General features: G+C 33.0%; 3 protein-coding genes across 7 annotated transcripts; 2 read left to right on the top strand and 1 right to left on the bottom strand.

Moving 5' to 3' along the window:
• Window positions 1-415: 415 nt before the first annotated feature.
• Pbgs (Porphobilinogen synthase) lies at window positions 416-4,960 on the top strand. 5 transcript variants are annotated; one of them, XM_018462394.1, is made up of 7 exons: window positions 1,444-1,479; window positions 1,605-1,642; window positions 2,108-2,356; window positions 2,930-3,077; window positions 3,325-3,544; window positions 3,627-3,859; window positions 4,165-4,960. In XM_018462394.1, exons 3-7 carry the CDS (start codon window positions 2,235-2,237, stop codon window positions 4,450-4,452), a joined length of 1,011 nt encoding a protein of 336 aa, XP_018317896.1. In that variant the 5' UTR covers window positions 1,444-1,479; window positions 1,605-1,642; window positions 2,108-2,234; the 3' UTR covers window positions 4,453-4,960. The 5 variants fall into 5 exon arrangements, with proteins under 5 accessions (XP_018317899.1, XP_018317897.1, XP_018317898.1 ...); XM_018462397.1 differs by lacking the exons at window positions 1,444-1,479; window positions 1,605-1,642 and adding an exon at window positions 416-501; XM_018462395.1 differs by lacking the exons at window positions 1,444-1,479; window positions 1,605-1,642 and adding an exon at window positions 1,343-1,434.
• A 3,103-nt stretch (window positions 4,961-8,063) lies between these two features.
• Hsc70-3 (heat shock protein 70 cognate 3) lies at window positions 8,064-12,776 on the top strand. Its single transcript, XM_018462387.1, has 6 exons — window positions 8,064-8,205; window positions 9,489-9,634; window positions 9,748-10,168; window positions 10,362-10,727; window positions 10,867-11,270; window positions 11,386-12,776. The coding sequence occupies exons 2-6, from the start codon at window positions 9,510-9,512 to the stop codon at window positions 12,038-12,040; spliced, it is 1,971 nt and encodes a 656-aa protein (XP_018317889.1). The 5' UTR covers window positions 8,064-8,205; window positions 9,489-9,509; the 3' UTR covers window positions 12,041-12,776.
• A 5,728-nt stretch (window positions 12,777-18,504) lies between these two features.
• Window positions 18,505-23,749, bottom strand: LOC108731860 (60 kDa SS-A/Ro ribonucleoprotein). Its single transcript, XM_018462389.1, has 9 exons — window positions 23,644-23,749; window positions 22,313-22,525; window positions 21,887-22,244; window positions 21,320-21,549; window positions 20,711-20,916; window positions 20,509-20,629; window positions 19,694-20,097; window positions 19,278-19,412; window positions 18,505-19,171 (listed from the first exon to the last, which is right to left on the bottom strand). The coding sequence occupies exons 2-8, from the start codon at window positions 22,505-22,507 to the stop codon at window positions 19,280-19,282; spliced, it is 1,647 nt and encodes a 548-aa protein (XP_018317891.1). The 5' UTR covers window positions 22,508-22,525; window positions 23,644-23,749; the 3' UTR covers window positions 18,505-19,171; window positions 19,278-19,279.
• Window positions 23,750-25,523: the final 1,774 nt, after the last annotated feature.

Below are 25,523 nucleotides of genomic sequence, written 5' to 3'. Positions count from 1 at the left end.
AGATAAATTTAAGGAAGCCTTAAGTACAAGGTCTGACTATGAATACGAGCATTAGTATTTCACAAATATTTTACTTAATTTAATTTAATCGATGTTTTGATTACATCATATTCTATTATATTATATATGTTCCTATATGTTACTCATTACGATAATATATAACATGTTACTTTGTTTATTTTATAATAATATCTGTGCTCATGTGCAATTATAAAAACTTTTTCTCTCAAATAAATTAGTATTTCTAATTTTCCTTAATTTTTAAAATCTAGCGATTATTTAGTTATTTTCCTTAATTTTTAAAATCTAGCAATTATTTAGTTATTTCTGAAATGTCGTCTAGCTTTTCTTTTTTTTCGAGAGTTGGCAACACTGATCGCTTTTGTGGCAGTCGAAGCATTCGTGGTTTTCAAGCTCGTATCACACTGATTTGCCTTGATTGGATTGAAACCGAAGGAGCACCGAGATAGGATTTGGACAAATATTTCCTTGTTCTAATTGGTAACAATCACAGTATTCAGTTTTTCAAATGATATGATATTTACTTAAAATCTCATGGAAAATTTCGAATTCGCTGCTCTCAATTGTAAAAGTAATGAATAATAATTATTTTCTTGACATACGACACATTTATTTTGCAATAAAAATTACTGGTGTGTATTATGCCCGTATTCATAGTCAGACCTTATACTTAAGGCTTTCTTAAATTTATCTTTAGATGCTCAGTAGCCAATGAAATAATTCGTAGAGTATCTGAAGATAAATTTAAGGAAGCCTTAAATATAAGGCCCTACTATGAATACGGACATTGTTGACCGTATTCGTATGCCCATATTCATTGATATTCATAGTCAGACCTTATACTTAAGGCTTCCTTAAATTTATCTTTAGATGCTTAGTAGCCAATGAAATAATTCGTAGAGTATCTGAAGATAAATTTAAGAAAGCCTTAAATATAAGGCCTTACTATAAATACGGGCAAATGAATGGCTACGTTCAGCAGACTCAACAGTTTTGCAACCGTTTTATGATTGTCTGCTGAGATAGGACCATTCTTCTAGATCTAAAAGTATGATCCAATTAGCGCGAAGGAAACTTCCAACAGTTGCAAAACAAACGTTCTGCTGAACGCAGCCAATGAGAAATATATTTATATTATTACTCTAATTAAGTCTTAAACACAATAGACACAGGCAATGGGCACAGGCAACAGGGAATAACGAGCCGTCCAATCACAGCTCTGGGATATAATATCGAACTTATACTCCAGAGCTCTGATTGGACGGCTCGTTATTCCCTGTTGCTTGTGCCTATTGCCTGTGTCTATTGTGTTTCCAGCTTTACATTCTGCATGTTAACCCTGTTACGTCACGTTTGCGTGGCACGAGGCTATATTTTCAGTGTGTCATGCTCAATGCTCATTATGTATTATTAGTGAGTTTTTGCAATACCGTTTATCCAGATACGGTGAACGCTAAGGTCAGGTTATCTTCTTCTTAACAACTAATCAAGAAAAGGATAACATGACTTTAGCGTTCACCGTTATCTGTATTGCAAAAACTTTCTATTCTCACGAATCATCAACTCTGTGAATCTGATAACAGTTTCTTGTATTAATTACACGTTATTCGTAAAGAACTTGGTACAATCACGTTCTCAATTATTTGCCAATTTTATGTCCTTTTCTACCAATGTAGAAAACTCAATTTAATTTTGATTTAACTTACACTTGATTTTTTTCTAGAATTATGCCTTTTTTACCAATGTAGGTTAATTTTAATTGTGGTTTAAATAACTTTTCGTCTTTTTCTGGTTCTAAAAATTAGAGAAAGATGAACAGTAAATTGAACCAAAATTAAAATTAATCTACATTTATAGAAACAGGCATTAGAAAAAGATAAAACGTTATAAGTTAAACCGAGATTAAAGCTAATCTATATTGATAAAAATAGATATTAAAGAGATTTCTCTTCTAATGCACGAGAGGAATTTTATTGCATAGCTAAATTATTTTTTGTAACTGTCTTATTTTATGTAATTATCTGTACTTATCCATGCATTTGCATTGCTTTTAATAAGTCATATTATTTATTTCGAATATGTGTAGGTTCAATTGGTCATCCAGATATCAGATTGATAAAATCAAGTGGTTAGTGTATATCTGCACACACACACACAAGAAGAATTACTGTGGACATTTACTGTAGCAAACAACAAATTAGAACACAATAAAGATGACAACAGTTCTGACTAAGCACATTCTTCACAGTGGAATTTTTCATCCTGTCCTACGAGAATTACAGTCACCAAATGTTGAGATCACTGTTAATAATCTCATGTATCCAATATTTGTTTCGTAAGTAGCATATGTGATAACTGTATATATGATATGTATATAAACATACATGTTTTTTTAATTAAATTTATAGACAATCTACAAATATGATCTGTATGTGTAAACATATAGATTTGTTAATCCAAATACATGGTGGATACTAAGTACTGTAAGATTTTAAAGAATGATTTCTCGCATAAATTTAGGACAAAAACTTCAGATGTTTGAAACTGTTTAGTTTAAAAATACAGAATGTCGAAATTGAAGGAATATTTTTCTAAAAGTTTCTAAAACCGTTGTGGTTATTTTGGTGATAATACTAAACTAAACAAAGTTTTATCCAAGTGTTTTTCGATATTTTTAGAAAAAACAAAATTTTTTCTTCAACTTTGACAACCTGTATCTTTAAAACTATATCTTTGAAAGCTATTTCTTGAATGTATGGTCATATAAAATTTTCATTTTAAATTTGTATGAAGAATCATCCCTTAAAATCTTTTGGAGTACTTAATGTACATTAATCCTATATATGTAATACATATATTATACTTGATACAATATATACAAATAAAACTTTTGTATATATAATTGCAGAGATGCAGAAAATGCTAAAGAACCTATTAATAACATGCCTGGTGTATATCGCTATGGAATTAATCAATTAGAAAAGATTTTAGAGCCTTTGGTTGCAAAAGGTTTACAGTCTGTTTTATTATTTGGTGTAACACACTATCTTGGAAAGGTAACATTTATAAAGCATATTGTATTTTTTTTAAACTACAAAATATAGAAGTTAAATAATTTTATAATTTAATATTTTATTATAACTTTAATTCAATTATTAATATTTATATAATATTTATATAATATTAATATTTATATAATATTAATAAATATTTAATTAGGGAAGATGTATAATAAAAAAGAGTTTTAATTAGAGAGATAAATTAATTAGAGATAAATTTTAATTAGAGAGCTTTTGATTTTAGGACGAGATTGGAAGCAATGCCGATAGTGCAAGGAATCCTATTATTCAGGCTCTACCATTATTGCGAGAAAAGTTTCCTAATCTATTAATAGCATGTGATGTTTGTTTATGTCCATATACAAATCATGGACATTGTGGTATTCTCAACAGTGATGGTAGCATAAATAATGCAAATAGTATCCAACGGATTGCTGAAATTGCTGTATCATATGCAAAAGCTGGTAAGAAATTATGTGTCGTTGAAAATTATTCCTAACATAATTATGTAATTATGTTTCATAACTGTTAATGATACAATTATAGGCGCGCAAATTGTTGCACCATCTGATATGATGGATGGTAGAATTGGTGCAATAAAGCAAGGTCTAGCTGCCGCTGGATTTTCTAATAAAGTAGCAGTTTTATCATATGCTGTAAAATTTGCATCAGGACTTTACGGTCCTTTCCGGGACGCATTGCAATCTGTACCAAAGTTCGGCGATCGCAAGTGTTACCAGTTTCCTCCTGGAAGCAATGGGTTGGCAGCCAGAGCTGCTGTAAGTTTTTAATATTCTTATTTATAATAATACTTATACAAGATAATAACAATACAGAACTACAAGTCGAATACTTGTGTTACATTTTTGCAATTATATTGAAGGATATTGAATGAAAGATAAAATGTCAAAGTCTAACATTCAAATTTGATAAATTTTATTCTCTCTTGTGTCCTACATTATAAAAATAACTATAATCGTTATTCTTTAAAATTTTAAATATCATATGTATAATGTTATATGCAAATACATATGCAAATATATTATGTATAACATACAGAATATTTATTTTTATTTTTCTAAAGGCAAGAGACGTGAATGAAGGGGCGGATATGCTGATGGTGAAACCAGGATTGCCTTATTTGGATGTGGTACGACATACAAAGGATGTGCATCCAGAATATCCTTTATTTGTATATCAAGTATCAGGAGAATACGCTATGTTGTATTATGGTGCAGAAAATGGTGCAATCAACTTAGAGAATGTACTCAACGAGATATTGCTTTCTATGAGAAGAGCGGGCGCTGATTGTATCATAACATATTTTACGCCATTAATTTTGGATATGTTGCAACGAAAAAGCAAGTTATAATTAGTTACAATTAGAAATTAGCGTAAAATAAGAAAATAAATTGTAGAATTTAAATGGCATGTGTATATAAAGATTGTATACACAAATTTTTTTTATATTAAGACATGCCAGCCTTCGCCTGTTTCTCGTGATCAGAGTTTGCTCTCTAAAACCAGAGTCCTTTAAAATCCATTTTCAGTCTTAGTTTAGTCAATCTCTTTATAATCAATCCAATTTAATCAATTTTGGTGTCTGTCGAAATTATATATATAGTCTCAGTTTTCTCAATGAAGATTACAAATGAACATTTAATCTTTATTTGAATATACAATGATGCCCGTTTGGAAACTCCTGAACAATATTGAAAAGCAGTCATTAAATATTCAATCCGTTTATTAATGTTACATCTATTCATAAGTGTTTCTAACAAATCTAATCTTTAGCTCGGGAAACATCTGTTGAATAACGACGATATGGATCAAATACTGCATGATGTGAATTAAAAACTAATTCCTAAAGATTATTAACACTAAAGATTACTTATAATAAACATTCATCTGTTTCAAGTAATTTTCGATTTCTTTGATACATCACTTCAAAATACTTTCGATTCCTTCTACATTTATATCCTATCAAACTGCTTGAAATCACTTTCGGCTTCTACTACTTAATCTATCATTAATGTTTAATAAATAAATATATAAAACAAGTGCTCGTATTAATGTAAAGACAATAAGAAATTAAACAAGGTCTGTAATCGAGCTAAAGTTAGATGACAAATTTAAATAATTATTCAATCAACATACAAAATTAAAAATTAAAATATAATACGTTTCGGGACCACCGGTCTTTCTTCAGTTACAAATAGTGAAAGTTACATACGGTGTGAAACATTTCCAGATGTATAGTTGTATTCGCAATAGTGTAGCCTTACTTATTAATCGAATGTTGTCATTTCAATTCGCAGTGGAGTGATCTTACTTATTAATCGCTGATGTCATCTCCAAGAGTTTTTTTGGTAATTGCAATAATTGTCAAAAACCCATTATCATGCTACGTCAGGCAGATAAATTATCAATTGTTGTTGTTTAGCGAGAATCAATAATCAAGAATAGTTTCGCCATCATAATTATGCGTGAATATTAATATGAAAGTAGAAACCTCGTATAAAACGTCAAGACGCAAACGGTGCTCAGATTCGAATTAATGTTTAAATATTATCTGTTCCAAGTCACTTTTGAGAGTTTCTTTATCATAAATACTTAAACATTAATCTCCACTTTAAATTATTCTTAATTTTTTAAAATTTTAATTCATCATTAGGACAATTATTTTTTACAAGCATGAAGAAACAATTATACAGAAGATCATTGCACATTGCATTATCTTATGCTATCATGAAGTTGCATCATAAAATTATAGACTAATTATTAATATCAATTAACTATAGAAAAGGAGGTGTAGGATAACATATATAAAATTAATTTGTATATATTTAAGTACATTTTAGTGATAACTAATAATAAGTATAAATTTGACAAATTTTGTCAATTATTTTAAATCTTAGTTTAGAGATGATATCACGTTTCATCATTTACACGTAGATTCGTCTCTGTGTTAGTGGAATAATGATGTAATACTATGCGTAAAGGCGTTCCATTTAATTCACTACCTGAGGTAACGGATAGATACCGTTAGACTAAATGGTGCCACGGTGCGTGCAAACTCAGATCGGAACGATGCAACCAGTTCCATCCGTTATCTGTTTTCTACATCCATGTAGCTTTATACAAAACTTCCATAATTTTATAAAAAATTTTTATTATTTCGACTGGAAGATTATAACTGGAAAATGCATATATGCATATATCAGTAGATTAAAGATATCGGTACATCACAATAGATAAACGATATAATAAAACAAAACTAAAGCGAACTTTTATACGCTTTACCTATAGCTTTTGTAATTATCTTTAAAATTATTTTTTTTATTAGTAAAATGTAAAATTGTTAATGTTATCCAGTATATTGAATATTTAGTATTACATCGTGATATTTGCGTACAATAAACCGAGACACTACCGTGTCTCCAGATAATAATTGTATAAATAAAAAAACTTTAGTTTTTTATTAAAAAATTAAATGATTACATTTATAGAATATTTTTAAGGAATATATATGTTCAGTATTTTATGATTGTTTTATAATAATATTAATATATATTTAACAATTTAATAAAATTTTTCAAATATTTCATGAAAACCTGTATTGAAGCATTTATAAATAATAGTTATGTAAAAATTAGGAAAACAGAGAAGTTACTGAAATATTACAGCGACCCGATAATAACTTGTTCAATCTTATATTATAGAAAATATTTTTTTCTCCATCCAATAAATAAAGCATTTTTTCCAATATAATAAAAGTATTTATTCCACATTGTTTCTAACGTGAATTAACATAATTTTGCAAAAAATATATCGTTCATGAAAGCTACATGAAAATGGCTGCGATATCTTGTATATCCTTTTGCATTGTTTCCTTAAATAACACTGATTTATTCTATATTGCTGAGATAAATATTAACAGATGATAATAATAATATGCTGTTAAAAGGCAAATGCATTTCTGTTATGGTCTTTGCATCAGGATTTGCGACGATCTTTCATGTCCCTACAAAAGTGATTCCACTTATGAAACAATCGCGTCCACTGTTGATGCAACTGTTCTTATTTAAGATGGATCCGGCTTCCTTTCTTTGCATGATTAAAAATATTATTTTATTTAAAATATTCTTTTTTACTTATTCAACTCATTTATTATTGTTTATTCAAATCATTTTTTTATTTGTCGGTAAGATATGTGTTAAATATTCCATCGAAAATATTAGTTCTCCTTTTGTTGAAAACGCTTTCGAATAAGAATTTTATATTTATAACATGTTTAAAAGAAACGGATGCTGCATCCGTTTTCTTAAAACAGATTAATCATCAACAAGTCAATAATTTGAAATTAGTAATATACAGCATATGCTTAACAAAATGTAACACGTGTGTGTAAGATATGCAAAAATTGTATTCATACTCATTATTTAAGAATTATTATTATAAACTGTCACACACAGAACTCTAAATTTCCATTTTTAAATGTACAACAAAAATTCTGTTTAAAAATATCAGTAAAATTTTTCAAACGTCACGATACGGCAATGTCAGACTGTGTTCCAAAATTCACTGTCAGCGCTGAAAATCTACAGTCTACGTTACGTGTACTATACATTTTCAGCACTGACAGTGAATATTGGAACACAGCCAATGTTGGCGCAAAATCATGACGCAAGAAGATATTTACTTTCGAGGTGTTCCGAGTGAAAGAGAGGACATCGGGGCGGGGTTATGGGTACAATGGTTTCACCCCTGGCGCTCGCTGGTACGGCGTCCACGTGTTCCACCTACCATATCTAATCGGCCGGCCGCGAATCGCGGCGGCGCGTGAAGACTCCGGAGCCAGACAGTCATGACGTGGGCCAACGAGGCGCGGCCAACTGTATACGCGGCGGCGAATCAGCGCAACCGCCTTCCGCTGAGACCAGACGGTCCTCGCCAATCGGCGTCGGCCACGACGTAACACTCCCGTTAATATCCCGGCCTCCGATTCCGGTGTCGATGTCAGTCGTCGTTTTACCGTTCGCCGAGAGAGAATCGGAATCGTGAAACGTATTCGTGAAGAGCGCGAGGAACATTCAACGAAACCGAGCAGACACACGTCCAACTGGTGAGTGAATTCTCATTCTGAATGTCACGAGCTAAGCATTTTCCTTCGAGTCTCGTCTGTCGCCGTCGAGACGTTCCGCTCTGTCGAAGGCACCGACGACAACCGGAGTTCGATCCTCGAACCAGAATTTCTGTTCCCCCGGGAATTTCGGGCGTTCCACTGTCGTCCCGCTGTCAATCTGGACTAGTTGCTCGCAAACGACGACAATCTCTCTTCGTATTCTCGCGTTTTTTTACCCGCATACCGTTTAGTAACGGACGATACGATACTTTCCTTCTTTTTTTTTTTATACAGTTTGGAGACTGCAGCGAGAGAACCTTCTGCCACGTTTGATTTGTTCGTTACGAGTCCCGTGGAAATTCCCGCGTCTTTCTCAGCCTTGTGCGATAAAAGATGTTTGTTAAATTGCAACAATCGCGATAATTAAGCGATTTTTTAGTCTCTCCGGCGCGTCGAACTTCTGGAATTATCTCTTCGAAAAGATGACGTGTGACTTTGCTCACCGAGCCGAAAGTCATTTGACTCATAAATACTAATGATGCTCGTGAAAACTAATTGGTTTCCAATATGTTATTCCACGGGATAAATCGAATACTACAAAAAATTTTATGGAAATTAGGAAATTGTTCTCTCTTGACTACTAGAGCTATATAAACCTGATATCTTAAGACATACATCTAAATATGTGATTACAATGATACGTTATGCAAAAAATGACAAAAATGCTTTACATGTAGTTTATTTCAAAATTTATCTCTTCATAATCAATTTATTTTTATATAAATATAGATGAAAAGGAAAAAATTGTTCTGTGCAAAATTATATTTTAAAATTATAATTATATAATTTATGGATAATTACTTCATTACGTTTAATAATTAATAATTGATATATAAAAATAGATATTTATATAACATTCAGTATAAAAAAGATGGTCAAAATTTAATAAGTGTTGTACTAATGTATTATTACAATAACATATTGTATTTATAAATAAAATTTATAAACAATAAGAATCCTATTGAACTATACATAGTGATCATATAATGATCGAAATTGGATCTACAATGCTTAAATAATTCAGTGTGAATTTATATACTACGTAGAATTTGGTATACATACCGAATTATTTAAGCACTAAAGATCCAGCTTTGACCGTTGGGCTTTATTTCCTATTGGTTGAAAATTTATAATAGTTTTTAATTTTTATAAAAAGTCTTCCATCTTTTTAATAAAAAAATTTTAATCTTATTAGTATATTAATCCTGTGATTATTGATTTAGGTATAGTTCATACAAAACGATATGAAGAGAGTCATAAGTTTATTGATAGTGGGACTGCTAGCAGTCGCCACGATTGCGAAAGAGGACAAGGAGAAGGAAGATATTGGTACAGTAATAGGAATTGATCTGGGTACAACTTATTCTTGGTGAGTATACATTATCATGATGATGTATTATTAAGAATAATCTATTGAAAGACGATAGTTTATCATCTTTTTTTATGATTAATAAATTAATAAGATGTATATATATTTTTTAGTGTTGGAGTTTACAAGAACGGTCGAGTGGAGATCATCGCCAACGATCAGGGTAACCGAATCACACCTTCTTACGTGGCATTCACCAATGACGGCGAACGTCTCATCGGCGATGCTGCCAAGAATCAATTGACGACGAATCCAGAAAACACCGTGTTCGACGCCAAACGGTTGATTGGTCGTGAGTGGTCAGATCCCACTGTGCAGCACGATGTGAAATTCTTCCCGTTCCCGGTTATTGAGAAAAACAATAAACCGCACATTAAGGTCGACACCAGCCAAGGCGAAAAGGTATTCGCGCCAGAGGAAATCTCGGCTATGGTTTTGGGCAAGATGAAGGAAACCGCCGAGGCCTATCTTGGCAAGAAGGTCACTCATGCGGTAGTTACTGTGCCGGCTTACTTCAATGATGCACAAAGACAGGTGAGATCTATGTTTGATACTTTAGTATTATCTTTGAACTTAAAAAAGATTGTAAATTCCAAAAGTATTCATTATTATTATAGTTTTAAAAAAATTAATATTTTGTTTAAATTTCTCAAAGTATTTTGTTGAAAAAATCATAATAAATTAATTCTGATATATTCTTAAACATAATTTTTTATTTTTGATACAGGCCACCAAGGATGCTGGAACAATTTCTGGCTTGGTTGTAATGAGAATTATCAACGAGCCGACTGCCGCTGCAATTGCATATGGTTTGGACAAGAAAGACGGCGAGAAAAACGTACTGGTGTTTGACCTGGGTGGCGGCACCTTTGACGTCAGTTTGCTCACTATCGATAATGGTGTATTTGAAGTCGTTGCCACTAATGGCGACACTCATTTAGGAGGCGAAGATTTCGATCAGCGTGTGATGGATCACTTTATCAAATTATATAAGAAGAAGAAGGGCAAGGATATCCGCAAAGACAACCGAGCTGTACAGAAACTGCGTCGTGAAGTCGAAAAAGCCAAACGAGCACTTAGTGCTAGTCACCAGGTATATACATGTTTTTTTACATGTTTTATTTACAGTCTTACTATTTCCGTCTTTGAAATATTCTCTTGCCTTTTTTATGTCAATTAATTGTTACATATTTGTATTTCATCATCTTCTAATATATTTTTTCATATTACAGGTCAGGATCGAGATTGAATCGTTCTTTGAAGGCGAGGACTTCTCCGAGACGTTGACTCGTGCCAAATTCGAAGAGCTGAACATGGATCTTTTCCGTAGTACTTTGAAACCTGTGCAAAAGGTCTTGGAGGATTCTGACATGAGCAAGAAGGATGTGGACGAGATTGTTTTAGTTGGTGGCTCGACTAGGATCCCGAAAGTTCAACAGTTGGTTAAAGAATTCTTCGGAGGCAAGGAACCATCACGAGGAATCAATCCTGATGAAGCTGTCGCTTACGGTGCCGCTGTACAAGCTGGTGTACTTTCTGGAGAACAAGATACCGATGCTATTGTACTTCTTGATGTTAATCCTCTTACCATGGGTATCGAAACTGTTGGAGGTGTAATGACCAAACTCATTCCAAGGTAAACACGACAAAAAAAAAGTATCCATAAAAATATTATTGAATCTATAAATATTTTGACTGATTGAAACTCAAAAGAGTTTTTGAAATAAAACGATATTCTTTATTTCTTGTAGGAACACAGTTATTCCGACGAAGAAATCTCAGATTTTCTCTACAGCGTCTGACAGCCAGCACACTGTCACGATTCAGGTGTACGAGGGTGAACGTCCTATGACCAAGGATAACCATCTGCTTGGCAAGTTTGATCTGACTGGTATTCCACCGGCGCCACGTGGCATACCACAAATCGAAGTCACCTTCGAAATCGACGCCAACGGTATTCTGCAAGTATCGGCTGAAGACAAGGGCACTGGCAATCGCGAGAAGATCGTCATTACGAATGATCAGAATCGCTTGACGCCCGATGACATCGAGCGGATGATCAAGGACGCGGAGAAATTCGCCGACGATGATAAGAAGCTGAAGGAGCGTGTAGAGGCGCGCAACGATCTGGAATCGTATGCTTACTCATTGAAGAACCAATTGGCCGACAAGGAGAAACTCGGCTCGAAAGTGAGCGAGGCGGATAAAACTACTATGGAAGAGGCTATCGACGAGAAGATCAAATGGTTGGAGGATAATCAGGACACCGAGCCGGAAGAGTATAAGAAGCAAAAGAAGGAGCTCACCGATATCGTTCAGCCAATCATTGCCAAGCTTTATCAAGGCGCAGGTGGCGGTGTTCCACCCACTGGCGGCGAGGACGACGATATGAGGGACGAACTTTAACTGCAAGCTAGCGACCCGCTCATCTCGGTTCGCGGTTTAGACTGATTACTCGCCTTCCGAGCAAATACTTTACAGAAGTGTTTATACATTATGAGAGGCTGAGCGTGGTATACACGCGAGATTATGTTCTCGCCGTACGTTTAGCTGAAAGTGGCTGTCTGGTTCTAAGTTTTACTTAGATAATATGTAGTATAGACTATCTTATAACTTTAAGACTTAGGTTAAGGAAGGCGGTTTGAAGCTAAATGTACAGTGGGAATACAAGTCTTCGTCTCATAAGTCTTACGTACATTTCGAGAGAAGTGCGAGAAATTGTTAGAGTGATGTCGAAAAGTCGTCAGATTTCAAAGAAGTTAGATTTTAGATTACTCTCTAGAATCTTAATTCTAGAATTTTGAAGATTTCTCGACATCGTCAACGTTTTCGACTGCGCTCGTTTCTCCCCCTGCGATACAAGCATAATGACTCCACGGCATCGTTAATTTATTTTGAGTTGTTTTGTATGTTTCCCCACTAAGTGTAATAATCGAACGATCGATTATTTGCGAAGCAAAGCGCGTTGAAGATATATTTGTGGGTATGTGTATGTATGACTGAACAAGAGTGGATGAAGCGCGCGGAGACGGCTTGCTGCCAGCGAATTACATCGTACTATGTACAATGTAGCCGTGTCTACGCTTGAATGCAATATGTGTATCAGTAACGCAAGAATAAAGATTTTTTCAGTAAACCGTAACTTCCGTCGGGATATATCTTCTGGAATATTCGACCATCCGCATCCTGTGATCTACCTTCAGACCTTGAGACTCAATACACATAAATAGACGATACAAATATTTGAAGACCTCAAGAACTTTTAAAATATATCCTAATTTATAATGTGTTAAAACATTCTTTAAATATCGTTTGACCACGTAGAGAAGTTTAGAAATGTCTACTCTCTCTATAAAGCGTTAATACGAGATGTTCTAGTCTAGATGAAAACAAAAGTATATAAATTATAAAAGTGAAATTATAAGAGAGAGAGAGAGAAGATTCCACTTAAAATCGAAGCTTAATAACTCGTTAATTATTTTCTAATTTGAAGTAATTACAATGAGATTGTTTTGAGAAAATTTATTTAAGGATCCAGTTCATATCGTAACAAAAACAGCACGGAATTTATAGACATAATCAATTCCCTATAATATCTTAATTCGCCTATATTGTGTACCGAAATACAACCGTTAACAGACATAATGACAATAACACATAATTCGCTCCTTCGTGAAACTCCGATGTTAATTTGTTCAGAGCAATTTAATCGCTGGGCTTACACAGTATTTCAATTCACAAATTTACTTAGGTATAAAAATAATATCGAAATCACGCGCGACAGATGTTTTTCACGCATATATGTGACAGGGTGGGAAATTTGTTGACTGCGTTGGAAAAGTTTCGCGATTTCGAATTATGATAAAATAAGAATCTGATAGAATATTAGATGAAAATATATAATTATCAAATATTTTTCACGATGCAAAGACAAAAGCAAACATTCTTAATTTTTACTAAATTCAATTAATTGATTTTATAACTAATTATTAACATATATTTAATGATATATATTTTTAACAATATGTATAATTTTATATAATTATTTATATATAATTTTGAATTATTATGTCTTCAATAGATATATTTGATAAATAATTGAAAATAATCATAACAATCATTAAGAAAACGATTTAGCCATTATATATATTCGTTTTTGCTCCGAAAACACATAAGATATTACGAAGGATTTCAATGATCATAGATTAATTTTGATAAAATCTAAAATCGAAATTTCGTAATTTACGATAGAAATTGAGAATAACAAACGAAAAGTAATTTTTTCAAAGTTTCGATTCATGATCTGTTTCGAAACTTTTCTCACGCAGCTAGTGTATACGCGACAATTCTTTTTTTTTTTTTATTTCCGCAGATTCCGATGTACCATAAATTACTGAGTAATATATCGCTTTACGAATGTAATCTACGTGTAATAATACTATCCTTAAACGAAAAAAAAAAAACGTTGAGAAATCAATTCGCAGCAATATACAATTTCGGGCGCTGCGATTACTGCGTGGAAATCTGAAGAAAAGGCTTTAAGATTTTCCAAAGATTTATCTCTCATTACACACTGATCCCTTTCACAGCGCGAAGAGATACGCATACTGGCCGCAATGACACAAATTTTGACTAACGCTTGCGATAAAGGCATAGGGTTTTGACGAGATCGCAGTGTGCGTACCGAGAACTGAACGGGAAATCTCTTAAAAATCTCAAAACCTCAGATATCCACGAAACGTAAAAAACCATCGAACAGGTAGCAGTGAGTGAACGGTATTGTTTGTCTGTGAATCGATTCTTTCGCTTTTACAGGATTTTCGTATGTAAAAAGATAAGGCCAAAAGATAGGCATTCAGTGCGTGAATCACGAACCAGAAGGACAATTTCTTTTTTCTTTCTTTTTTTTTTTACGTAACTCGCAGAGTTAGTACAATTCGCTTTTGCTATTTTACACTGAGAATAAGTAACGAGGTATTTCATTGCGGTTTGTACATGTAGAATTGAATATCGTTCCGTTCTTCGATTACGCTCTTTTCTCTTTTTTTATATATATATATTTTTGGCATTTGCATCGAAAACTTTGAACAACGGGCATTGAGCATTTTTTGTCTAGTTTCTTATTAGATCGTTGAAGCGACAATGTACTAATTATGGAATTATAAGTTTTGTCTCGTGTATATAATCCTAAGGAACCTGAACGCTATTTCGTACTTATGTATACCTTAGTCAAGCGTAAGTCTGCATATGACTGACAAGAAATGCGAAAAAGAACGTTGAAAGAACGTTAAAAAAAATAATGGAAGTCCTTCGGCTGATTAATCACGTCCGCGCATACCGGATTACTTCTTCTTGAAAAAAAAAAAAAAAAAAAAAAAATCTGCGCGTATGTATCTGGACAATTGAGGCAAGATGTAACTTCCGACAGTTGGAAGTACGTGTGGAATCAAATTGAACAATAATCGCTAGCGGTTCTTTTTTTAAATAATTACTTAACACACTGAAATGCCACTAATAGAAACGGAGTGGTACCTCCAGTCCTTAATCCTATACAGATTTGCGGTCAACCGACATTTACTCCGAGAGATGGTTGATAATGCGTGTCCAGCGGCGCGTAAAATACTACAAGTATCGGATAAATATCGTTCGTGCTTCCTGGTCGAAATCAATGGTCAGTCCGGAACCTCGGAGAATCGTCTTCGGCAAGGAAGCCAAAAATTTGTCTCTCTTTCAATATCGCAAAGTGCAAGGATGTAGCGCGACCGTGACGTGGCACTTGGTGCCGCGGTGGACCCGACGAGTGTCTCTCGATCTCCCGTTACATCCCTTTGTTTCCCATTTTTAATAACTACATAATGCGGAATTTCCTATTTTCTTCTCTCTTTCTTCCCTTACGTGGTAAATATTTTCTTCTTTTTTTTTCTTCTAGCATGAACACATTCAACATATTGTTTCTTTCTTCTTGTTTAACTATACAGCACATCCTGAAATCAATGGACTGTGAAATAACAGCATGGAGAAGTGATTCTCTTCAGATTCTGGCTGTACTGCTCTCCTTCTCTCCTCTTTTTTTTTTTGCTTTTCTTTTCAGTTTTCTTCCTCCAGTATGCCAGTCTATATCATATTTCGGACGTATATATTCTTATAATAGTAGTATTAATGAATACATATATCTGCATGTACTGCGAGCGGAAAGGATTCCGATTTTAGATTTACTTCTCGAATCTCGCGACTCTCGATTATTCGATATTACAGCTAAATTTAATATATTATAATTAATATAATTTTCGCGTAACGCTATGCGATTAAATTGGAGGTCGGAGCTTGTACTATAATAAGATTGCTATCAGAGAGATTGAGAGATTTTAGAATTAAATTGGTCGACTCTTGTAAACGCGTCTGTAAAAAAGAGCTTAGACGAAGTGCGAGGAATCCTCTCCGATCGCAATACGCTCCCGTACATATACAAATACTTGTAATGCCTACTTGCTAATGCCAATGAATACATTGAGCTACTCTATATATGTTCGTAGCGTATATACTCTTAAACTCTTGTTTAGTAACTAGACATTTCGTTTCTGAAAGAAGTTTTGCCTTCACGCGTAAGAAGTTTTTCCCGTAAAAAAATGCGCTAGATTTTTTTGTCTCTCCTAACACTGAACGATTTAGACACGAGGTGTGTGCAGTAAGTGTATAAATAATTTCTCTAAGCGCGCGAATGCTCGCCAAAACACGAAGTTCAAGTAGGAATATAGTCCAGCGTAGAAGATACTGACTTCACTCCCGATAAATTATAATTTATACAAAAATCTCTGCGGAACGCTGCGCAACCGAGATTAATAAACGTTCGTGTGAATCTTCTTTTAAAATATCATTCTTAAAAATAACTTATGCATAATATTACGGTTTCTTTTGCCGAGTTGCAAACGCAATTTTGCTTAAAATCTCTATCTAGAAAATTAGTACGTGCTTTAATCGCTATATATAATCTTAAAATACATATGCCTTTTGATAAATATAAAACTGATTTCTCTTGCTTTTCAAAAACCTATCAAGAACTAATTCTCACGATTTATCAAATAAATTTCTCTTGACAACTAATGATAAAATTGAATTTTCATGCCTAACTCGTCAAAAATTTGACTTCAATTTGTAGTATTAATTTTATTTTCATCAGGAGCAAAATGCAGATTGCTTAAAGAATATAGTTTACTTATATATCCTTTTCGGAACACTGTCTATTGAAATAGAATTTACGTTAGCAGCTTTCGATCCGTAGATTATCAGGGACAGCTGCAAAGAACAGGTGAATAGTTAAGCACTTAGTTCAAATTTGTTTCGAAGACCTGAGAGTTCATCCACGCTGTACTTTTTAGCAATGTGTGTGAAAGAGGTATGTGCTTCCGTGGTCTCGTGCGAGAAACGAGGGAAAAACCCGATAACAATAATCCTCAGATCGAAAGCCCATTTTTTTCTCTCTCGCGAGATATGATACAAAATTTTTAACAAAAAATTTACGCGCTAATTTGCGCAGAGACTCAACAAATATCAAACACGGTGCGCTTCTGGCCGCGTCACTTAAATACCACTTCCCTAGTTTGAACAACAACAATGTATCTCGTATCACAGTATTATTCAGTAGTGTATTTAGTATTTGTCTCACGTTCACTTTGGATATGGCAAATATGAGATAGTAACAGTAAAATTATACTAATGTAAGTCTATAACTCTTTGGGGCTAAATGCATATCACAGTGGGAAAATTTTCAACGTTCCTATGTTCACCGTCTTCTACGACTTCCGCTTTCTTCTTTCTTTTTTTGTCTTTTTTTTTTACTTATTTTAGATTATTATTTAACCGTCCAGAAGCGCACCGGTCCCAGAAGCGTGTCACTTTTTTTTTTAATAAGGTCACGTTATTTATACGCATTATTACGAAGAAGCATCACCGCCAACCAGAAACAAGCAAGCAATTAATAATATTAGAGTAAGATTTTTTTACCATTAGTCAAAAAATGCACCGTATGTTACTTGAGATACGCGTTTTCGTATCCGCTATGCAGTCTTATCCTAAACTTTTTCGCTGCGTAATGCACTACTGAAACATAGGACTATTGAATTGTACTCCTTTTTCCTAGTTTTCAAAATAAGATTGTTACGGTTGCATATGAAACTTCGAGTTTTCAAAGTTTTATAGTTGCGAAATCTATTTTAAAAACAAAATAACAATAGCAGATCGTTCCTATAAACATTAAAAATTAAGTAAGATTTAAGTTACGAGTTACTTAAGCAATTCTCTGTATCTTTATAAAACTAGGAGACAAAGAGGAATTAATTTTAATAAATGTTTATGGCAGAATCTTAACTAGCTTTCGCAGATCGCACTGAGTTTTTAGGCAGAGGCAATTACAGGAGTTTTTAGTTTTTCGGAAGATGGGGAGATAAAGACTTGTGTATGTACGTGCGTGCATGTGTGTGTGCGTGGTGTGGGAGGGTGGAGTGGGGGGGTGCGTGCGTACCGCGCGAGTACATGAGTTTGAGACTATTAGTTTATAAGAACGACATTATAATGTATTACGATAATTATATATCAAATAAAAGAAAATCTCTTTTAAAACTGCGATTTAAATAGTAAAACACCCGACAGCTTTAAATGTTAAACAAATCATGCTTTGCATATAGTATATGATTTTTTTAAACTTGATTTAGACGTACAAATTTATATATATAATATTAAAATATGAATGGAGAGAGAAAAGGGACTATAATTAAATGAATATCTCAAAAAATAATTAACATAAAACTGAGATTTCATGTGCAACAGTGTAATAAAAAATAGTCCATAACTAATCTATATATTGCTTATATAATCGGATCGATACGATACTGTGTTAATGTTTGCTAAAAATAAAATTGCCGAGTTATTTGAATCGTATCGTCATAAATCCGAATAGGAGTAAAAAAATACCTAATCATTTTATCAACAAAAAGGGAAAATGCTACACAGCTCTTTCCTAACACTAAGAACATGTAGTAAATATTAATATTACCATCTACATGCCAATTATAGTGCACGATCACTTTTCTCAATCACCTTCATCGTTTACCTCTCTATTTGCAGTATGTTTTAAAAAGTATACTGTCTCTGTTGGATATATCTCAAAAAAATTAACAGATAGCAAAATTAAATATAATTTGATTCAGTCATGGATATGCAAAAAAGCCGATGTTTGGAACTGACGAAAAAGGTGAGACAGTTTGAATTCCAAAATTCGGCACTATGTTAAGTAATTTCTGAAAGCTCTTTCTGTAACTTTCCTCTATCATCGCTCACGTTCTGCATTAGTGTATCATTAATCAAACTCAGTTTTGAAGAAAAATCTGTTCTAACCAGATAAATTCTCATCACTGACTTCCAAAACTGCCATATGCTTCTTTCTTTTTCACTTTCATATCGAAACAATGCTTTAGGACGATGAAATTTTCTTCTCGATTGATCATTTGCGACTTTATGAAGAAACATGGTTTGAAGAATCTCCTGTAAAAATAAAATACAAAAGTGTTGGAGTGACTTTATCAGCAATCAATGCGTAATCGTCTTCAAATCGACGTTATTTACCAATAGAAGCTTAACTCGTGCTTACGTCTAAAATAAACCCTTTGCGAACGCCTGAATGACATTAGGTACGGTAGCATCAAAACCGTTGATCGTCAAGACATGTCGGTCATAGTGTTCTTTACGATATGGTGAAGGAGAGCATAAGGCGCAAGTGACCAATCTGCGAAAAAATCATAGATTAATATTCATTTATATTATAGCATACTATATACTTAAACTATTACTGTAAAATACATTTTGATACTTGCAATTTGTATGATGATATTAATCATCAATTGTTATTTTATACTTATGAATACAATAAAATAAAAAAGCATCATAAAAATCTTATAGTAAATTAAATTGTAACTGAAAAATACTGAAAAAATTTTTAGATGATCTAAGAAATTCATCTTTTTAATTTAAGAAATTCAAATTCAATAAATAGAAATGCCCACTTACTTTGTATCAGGAAGGTTTAGATGCTCTTTGTACGATATCATATTTTCCTGGGATTCATCATGCTTTTGCAATATTTGATCTATAATGTTAATGAAGACATCGTACTGTTTAGATTGTTTTTTGGCCCACAAAATTGGTTTACTCTGATTGGAACTTCCTAGAGGCGCTGTTTTTAAGGTTTCCAAAATATCTTCAAAAGAATCAGTTTTGTAGACATTCACTATATAAATTCCGACGTTCTTGAACGTCGCTATGGTAACGTTCTCTTCGGAACGTAAAAGAATCAGTGCGATCAAAGCAGCCGTCTCGATGCCGGTCATATTACCATTTTGCCAAGTGCTTACTTCCATCAATTTATTTGTGCTGATTGTCACTAAATAGCGCAAATTCGTAGATTGTATATTCTATAATTATTATAATGTAAAAATTATTATATTGTAATAATTATTATTGTTATATTATTACAATCACAATAAGTAGACTACATAATATAATATTTATTTAAAATAATATAAGCGTTCTCTCATTAATTTCATTGATTTTTATATTACAATAAAATGTTTTAACAAGTTGTCAAATTACATATATGTAAATTCACTTTAATCATAAAAAACTAATAATCATATTTTTTAAAAGACAGATAATTTTAACATTTAGTTTTCAAGCTACTTATCATTTCACCTATATTCATAATATACACTTAGCCAATATTTATCATTATATTAATAATTATAAGAGATAACTTACATCAATTAAATTAATAATTACTAGACCACATAATAATTTGTGAAACAATATAAATCAAATTGACCTACTTTAAATGACAGATGGAATGCCTCGTTTAGAGCATCCATTATTTTGATATTTGGATTAAATCCTAGTGGTACAGATTTCTTTGCCAATTCTCGAACTTTTCGCTTTTCATAGGTCAGACATCTTAAAAATGCATATTTATCAATGAAAGTTTCAAGTTACTTAAATCATATAGAGCATTGTTGAAAATTGTTGCGTACTTACTTTCCAGAACATTGATAATTTTTGAGAGTAATAAAAATTAATGCCGGATGAACTGCACTCTGTTCAATGTATTGTGAATTCGTAAGTCGTTCAGTTACTTTTTCGACTGCTGGTTCATCAGTAATGAGAAACCCAAGATTGTGAACCCTTTGTAGGTTGTTTAGAAGCATGACAACGTCCATTGATATTAGCAATGAATTCCAAACCTATGTACAAAATAATAAAATGTTATTAGTTTGTTAAATTAGGAATCAATTCTTGATAAATGCATATTTTTAACGCTAATCGTAAATAAAATTTTCTTTGATCATTTATATTGCATAAAAATATGGAATTTCTTTTTATAACTATATATAATTTTATTAAATGATTTAAAAATTTGATAATTTGATAATTAGACAATTTTTTTTCTTTGCACTATTAGAAGTTCAGCACTATATATCCTTTAATAATTTAATTTAATAATACATAGAATATAACTTTATGACATTTCTAAAAATTAGTTAAAAATTTACATTTTTTATGATCTTAGACTTAGCAGTTCTTACATAATTTACAAATTCTAATAAATTGCATATAACAAAAAAGATTTCATATGTTCGCATTTACCTCCTTGGATTTTAACAAATGACCAGGTACATGATCTAATGAGAAACCGTTTGTTTCCAGCATAGAAGCAGCTCGAACTTCATCTTCGCAATGTTTGAAATCTTCAACCTCTTCCATGTATTTCAGTAGTTCATTGATATTAGGAGGTATCTCCTCTATCTGGTCAGTTGCCACATCCTTTTTGGTCTTTTCCAAGCCGTGTATCACATACTTCAGTATAACTTTACTTTCTATTAAATAATTAATTATCTAAGTAACATTTTTAATAATATCGGATAATTATGTTATAGCAATAAATTATGATATAACACAAATTCACGATGTGAGTTACTATATCTGTTAAATTTTTTCCAAGTTATATAAATATAGCTATTCAAATTTAAAACAATTTCCAGTCATCAGTATTATTGTCGAATATCATTATAATCATCAATATTATTCGTAAGGATATAAGTGAAAAAATAAAATAAAACTTATATATAAAAGAGAACAAAGTGATTAATAAAGCTTAACAAGTATAGTAATGGATTTGTGCTTTCCTCATGAATCATGGCTTTGTAAGTTTACCTGGAGAATTGCCTAAAGGATGAGCCATCTTGACAATATCTTTGTGTTTCCAACCATATCTACTTTTATATTTTGTGACACACTCTATAAAATCTAATGGTTTCTTAGATAGGTACCAATTGTTAATAGCTTTTCTCAGACCATGGCCCCAGCCTTGTGTAATGTAATTCAATTCTTTTTCTCTGCATAGTTTAGAAACGAATTTAACGAACAGAATAAAATTTGGAGTAGATGCACAGATCTTTTTTACACTTTCGTATGCTGCATGACGTAGGGTCTCGCTTTTATTTTGTCTGCAACAAACAGCAAGGGCAAACACCAGAGCCTCTGGATGTGTAACTAAATTGCTCTCAAATGCCTACAAACATTATAACTTAGGAATAGCCCATTATTGTAAATATTTTTTATGCAATTTATGCCTTTTACCTTTGTGATCAGTTCAATGGGTACCAATTGTTTCTCCTCATTTTCAGCAAGTTCTTCTATGGCTAGAACATTCCTGACTATAAAGTAATGATGGGCAAACCAATATCCAGGCTGGTAATTGGGATAATCTTTTCCAACATACAGATATCGTAATAAACGTAATTCGGGATCGTTGCTATTGCCTTCTGTTGCCATTTTCTAACAACAATTTGCCTAAAACAACAATTAAATAACAAAGATTTTTCAAGTGCCATTACTAATTACAAATATATGATAAAAAAACAGATATCATCAATTACTTAACTTTCAAAAAGTAATTTTCAAATACGACTTATTTTTTAAGGTATTTTGTCAACAAACAAGTCTACATTTTACAATAAGTTTTTAATTTGGTTTTAAAAGTAAAACAGCTGTTCTATTTTATTATATACTTAGGCTCGTATTCAGAACGAGCTTACAACGATATTAGCGCACTAACATACTATACTTTACGTCACGCATATTATAGAATTTCAGAGATAAAAGCGCGTTTTGAATATGGGCCTTAGAATTTTTGTGTGTGTAATTATATCATACAAAATGTAAAATGTTCAAAACTATAGCACAAAACATAAAAAAAGTATGAAATATATATAAACATATATGAATTAAATTATATTGCAAGTCAGAATTGCAAATATGGATTTTTACGTCATATAATATAATTCAGAGATATAAAAAATCTATTAGCGGCGCGAACAAGAGCCTCAAAAATTATATTAAAAAATACATCAAATGTTATTCTACACAGTATTATTTGACATATAGGGTACTTCAAGCTACTTCAACGTTTTGAAAACTCTGTTTTGGCTTGACAACAAACGATCGTTTTCATACGTTTTATAATAGAGGTCTTATTCTATTTTGAATTTCTCCTTCAAAAAACAAAGGGCATTCGATCCGCATTATTTATATGACCCATTAACTGGATCGCGATTTACAATCGCGTCTGACGCACACACACACACGCACACACACACACACACCATGCATCATACATACATACATAAGTAACACGCAACCAGGCATCATGCAACATGCACGCGCATGAGCGCGGATTCTTTGGCGAGGATCGCGCGTATCACCTGGTTACCGGATAAGGTAACGCGGAGATACGGGACGGGAGGTGATCTCACGCATTCACGCACGCATTCACGCACATATGCTTGCACACAAACAGTCGCGAGTCCATTGCGGAACGACGCAAAGTTAGCGCAAGGGTCGAACGTGCTCATGCGAGAAATGCGATCGTGGCTTCTCGAGTTCTCTCCCGTTCCCGTCAAGTGGTTTACCTTGCGTCAATGTGGACCGACGTGCGAAATAATCATGCACAAGAGGCACGGAGACTGACGGCGACGACGATCGCGCAACGTTGACGTGCGGTGCTGACAGGACAAGTGCGGGGGAGCGCGTTGACGCACGCAGCGACGCGGAGCGGTGACGGCCCGCACCCGCGTCCGTCATGTTTGTTGCGTAGGTTTAAACGCGACGATACTAGATGGCACCACGTTGATTCTTCTCGGGCTTCTCAGTTCTCGGGACGCTCGGAACGCTCGGGCCCCGATGTTTATTTTATTCCTGCACTATAGACCGCACTAGAACCTTTTTTCTTACTTACGAATATCGAATATGTATTATCTATTTCACTTTAAGTGTAAAAAAACAGATCTATGAAAATAACTAAAGAAAGAAAATATTTTCCTTTTCCCCCTCTCTCTCTCTCTCATTCTTTTTCTATCTCTCTCGAGATCTCCCTCTTTGTCATAGCCGTTTCTTCCTCCCCTTCTTTTCACTTTCCCTTCTACCTTCTTTCTTTCACTCGTTTTTCTTTATTTCTTTCTCTTTTTTCTGACTTCAACGATACGAAGACTTTTTTTTGTAATAATAAAATGAAGACCCCCCCACACACACACACACACACACACACAAATGTTATACATGCCACGTTGCGGTGCGCGTCGCAATTCTCATATTAATCAGCATGACTAATATGATGACGTTTGCCAAATTAATAATTAATGAGAACTTTTGATTGCGGTTTAGGCCCGATTACACCAATGTAAGATTAACTTTGATCTCGCGATTCAATTAATTTTCTTCATTCTTTTTTAATTCTCATGCAGTGTCGGAAATGATTGGTCGATGGATGTTGAATCAGTATCAATTTAATGATCGATACTAATTATTTTTGGCTGGGAAGAATTAGAAAAAGATAAATGACAGTAAATAATCAAGTTAAACTGAGACGCGTATATCTTTTACGTATTTTTTGAGAATAAAGCCTCTGTTAACAAAAGTTCCTCGGGATTCTGTTCGTTACATTATATGTATATGCTTGATGCAGAGAGAGTGGCAAAACAATTGTTTTCCCTCGGCCAAACCACACGCTTCCTCTTTATCATTAAGACTATACATACAAGATCAGTTGTCAAGATTGAGATAAGTTTAATGAAAAATAAGTAGATGATTCTGGTTAGTCGACTGATTAGAATTATCATAACTGCTATATTTAAATCGATATCATTATATGTTTATTCTGTTAATCTTATACCGTGCGACCAAAGGAAAACCGATCCATTATCTTTAATCATGCACTAATCGACTTCTACCATTCCGGAACGTAATCAAATGTTTATCATTAATACGAAGGCAACGTTGCCGTCGCGCGCGAGCAATTAAAGATGTTCTTTTTTAATTCTTTTATCCCAAATCAGACGTGCCGATAACATAATCAAATCACAGGATGACGTAAATTTTTGCCGAGTTGCTTTCCGACAGGAATTAATTATTATGAAGCAAATTACTTTTATCGAAGCAATCTCATGAAAATTTACGTCATTCTGTGATGCCGCTATTTATTCAAATCGATAATATTCTCGAATGTTTAATGAAATCATGCAGTAATTTTTACATTACAATAGATTATGTATAAAATATATACAATTGTATATTTTATATGCAATGACACATGCGATTATGTATATAAAATATTTTTATAAATATAAAATATATAAAATACATAATAATAAAATATATTATTTAATTATACACTTTATGTATCTAAACAGAATTCTATATAATCTTAATTGTATAATTATATACAAGTATATTTTATATATATGTATACCTATAGGATGAGCCAACGAAAACTTTTCCGGTTTTTTATAATTAA

Source organism: Mycetomoellerius zeteki, unplaced genomic scaffold, assembly GCF_001594055.1.
Source record: "Mycetomoellerius zeteki isolate Tzet28-1 unplaced genomic scaffold, Tzet1.0 scaffold140, whole genome shotgun sequence".
Classification (NCBI taxonomy): Eukaryota; Metazoa; Arthropoda; class Insecta; order Hymenoptera; family Formicidae; genus Mycetomoellerius; species Mycetomoellerius zeteki.
The sequence above is the reverse complement of the archived record's forward strand: the minus strand, read 5'-3'. Positions and strand labels throughout refer to the sequence as shown.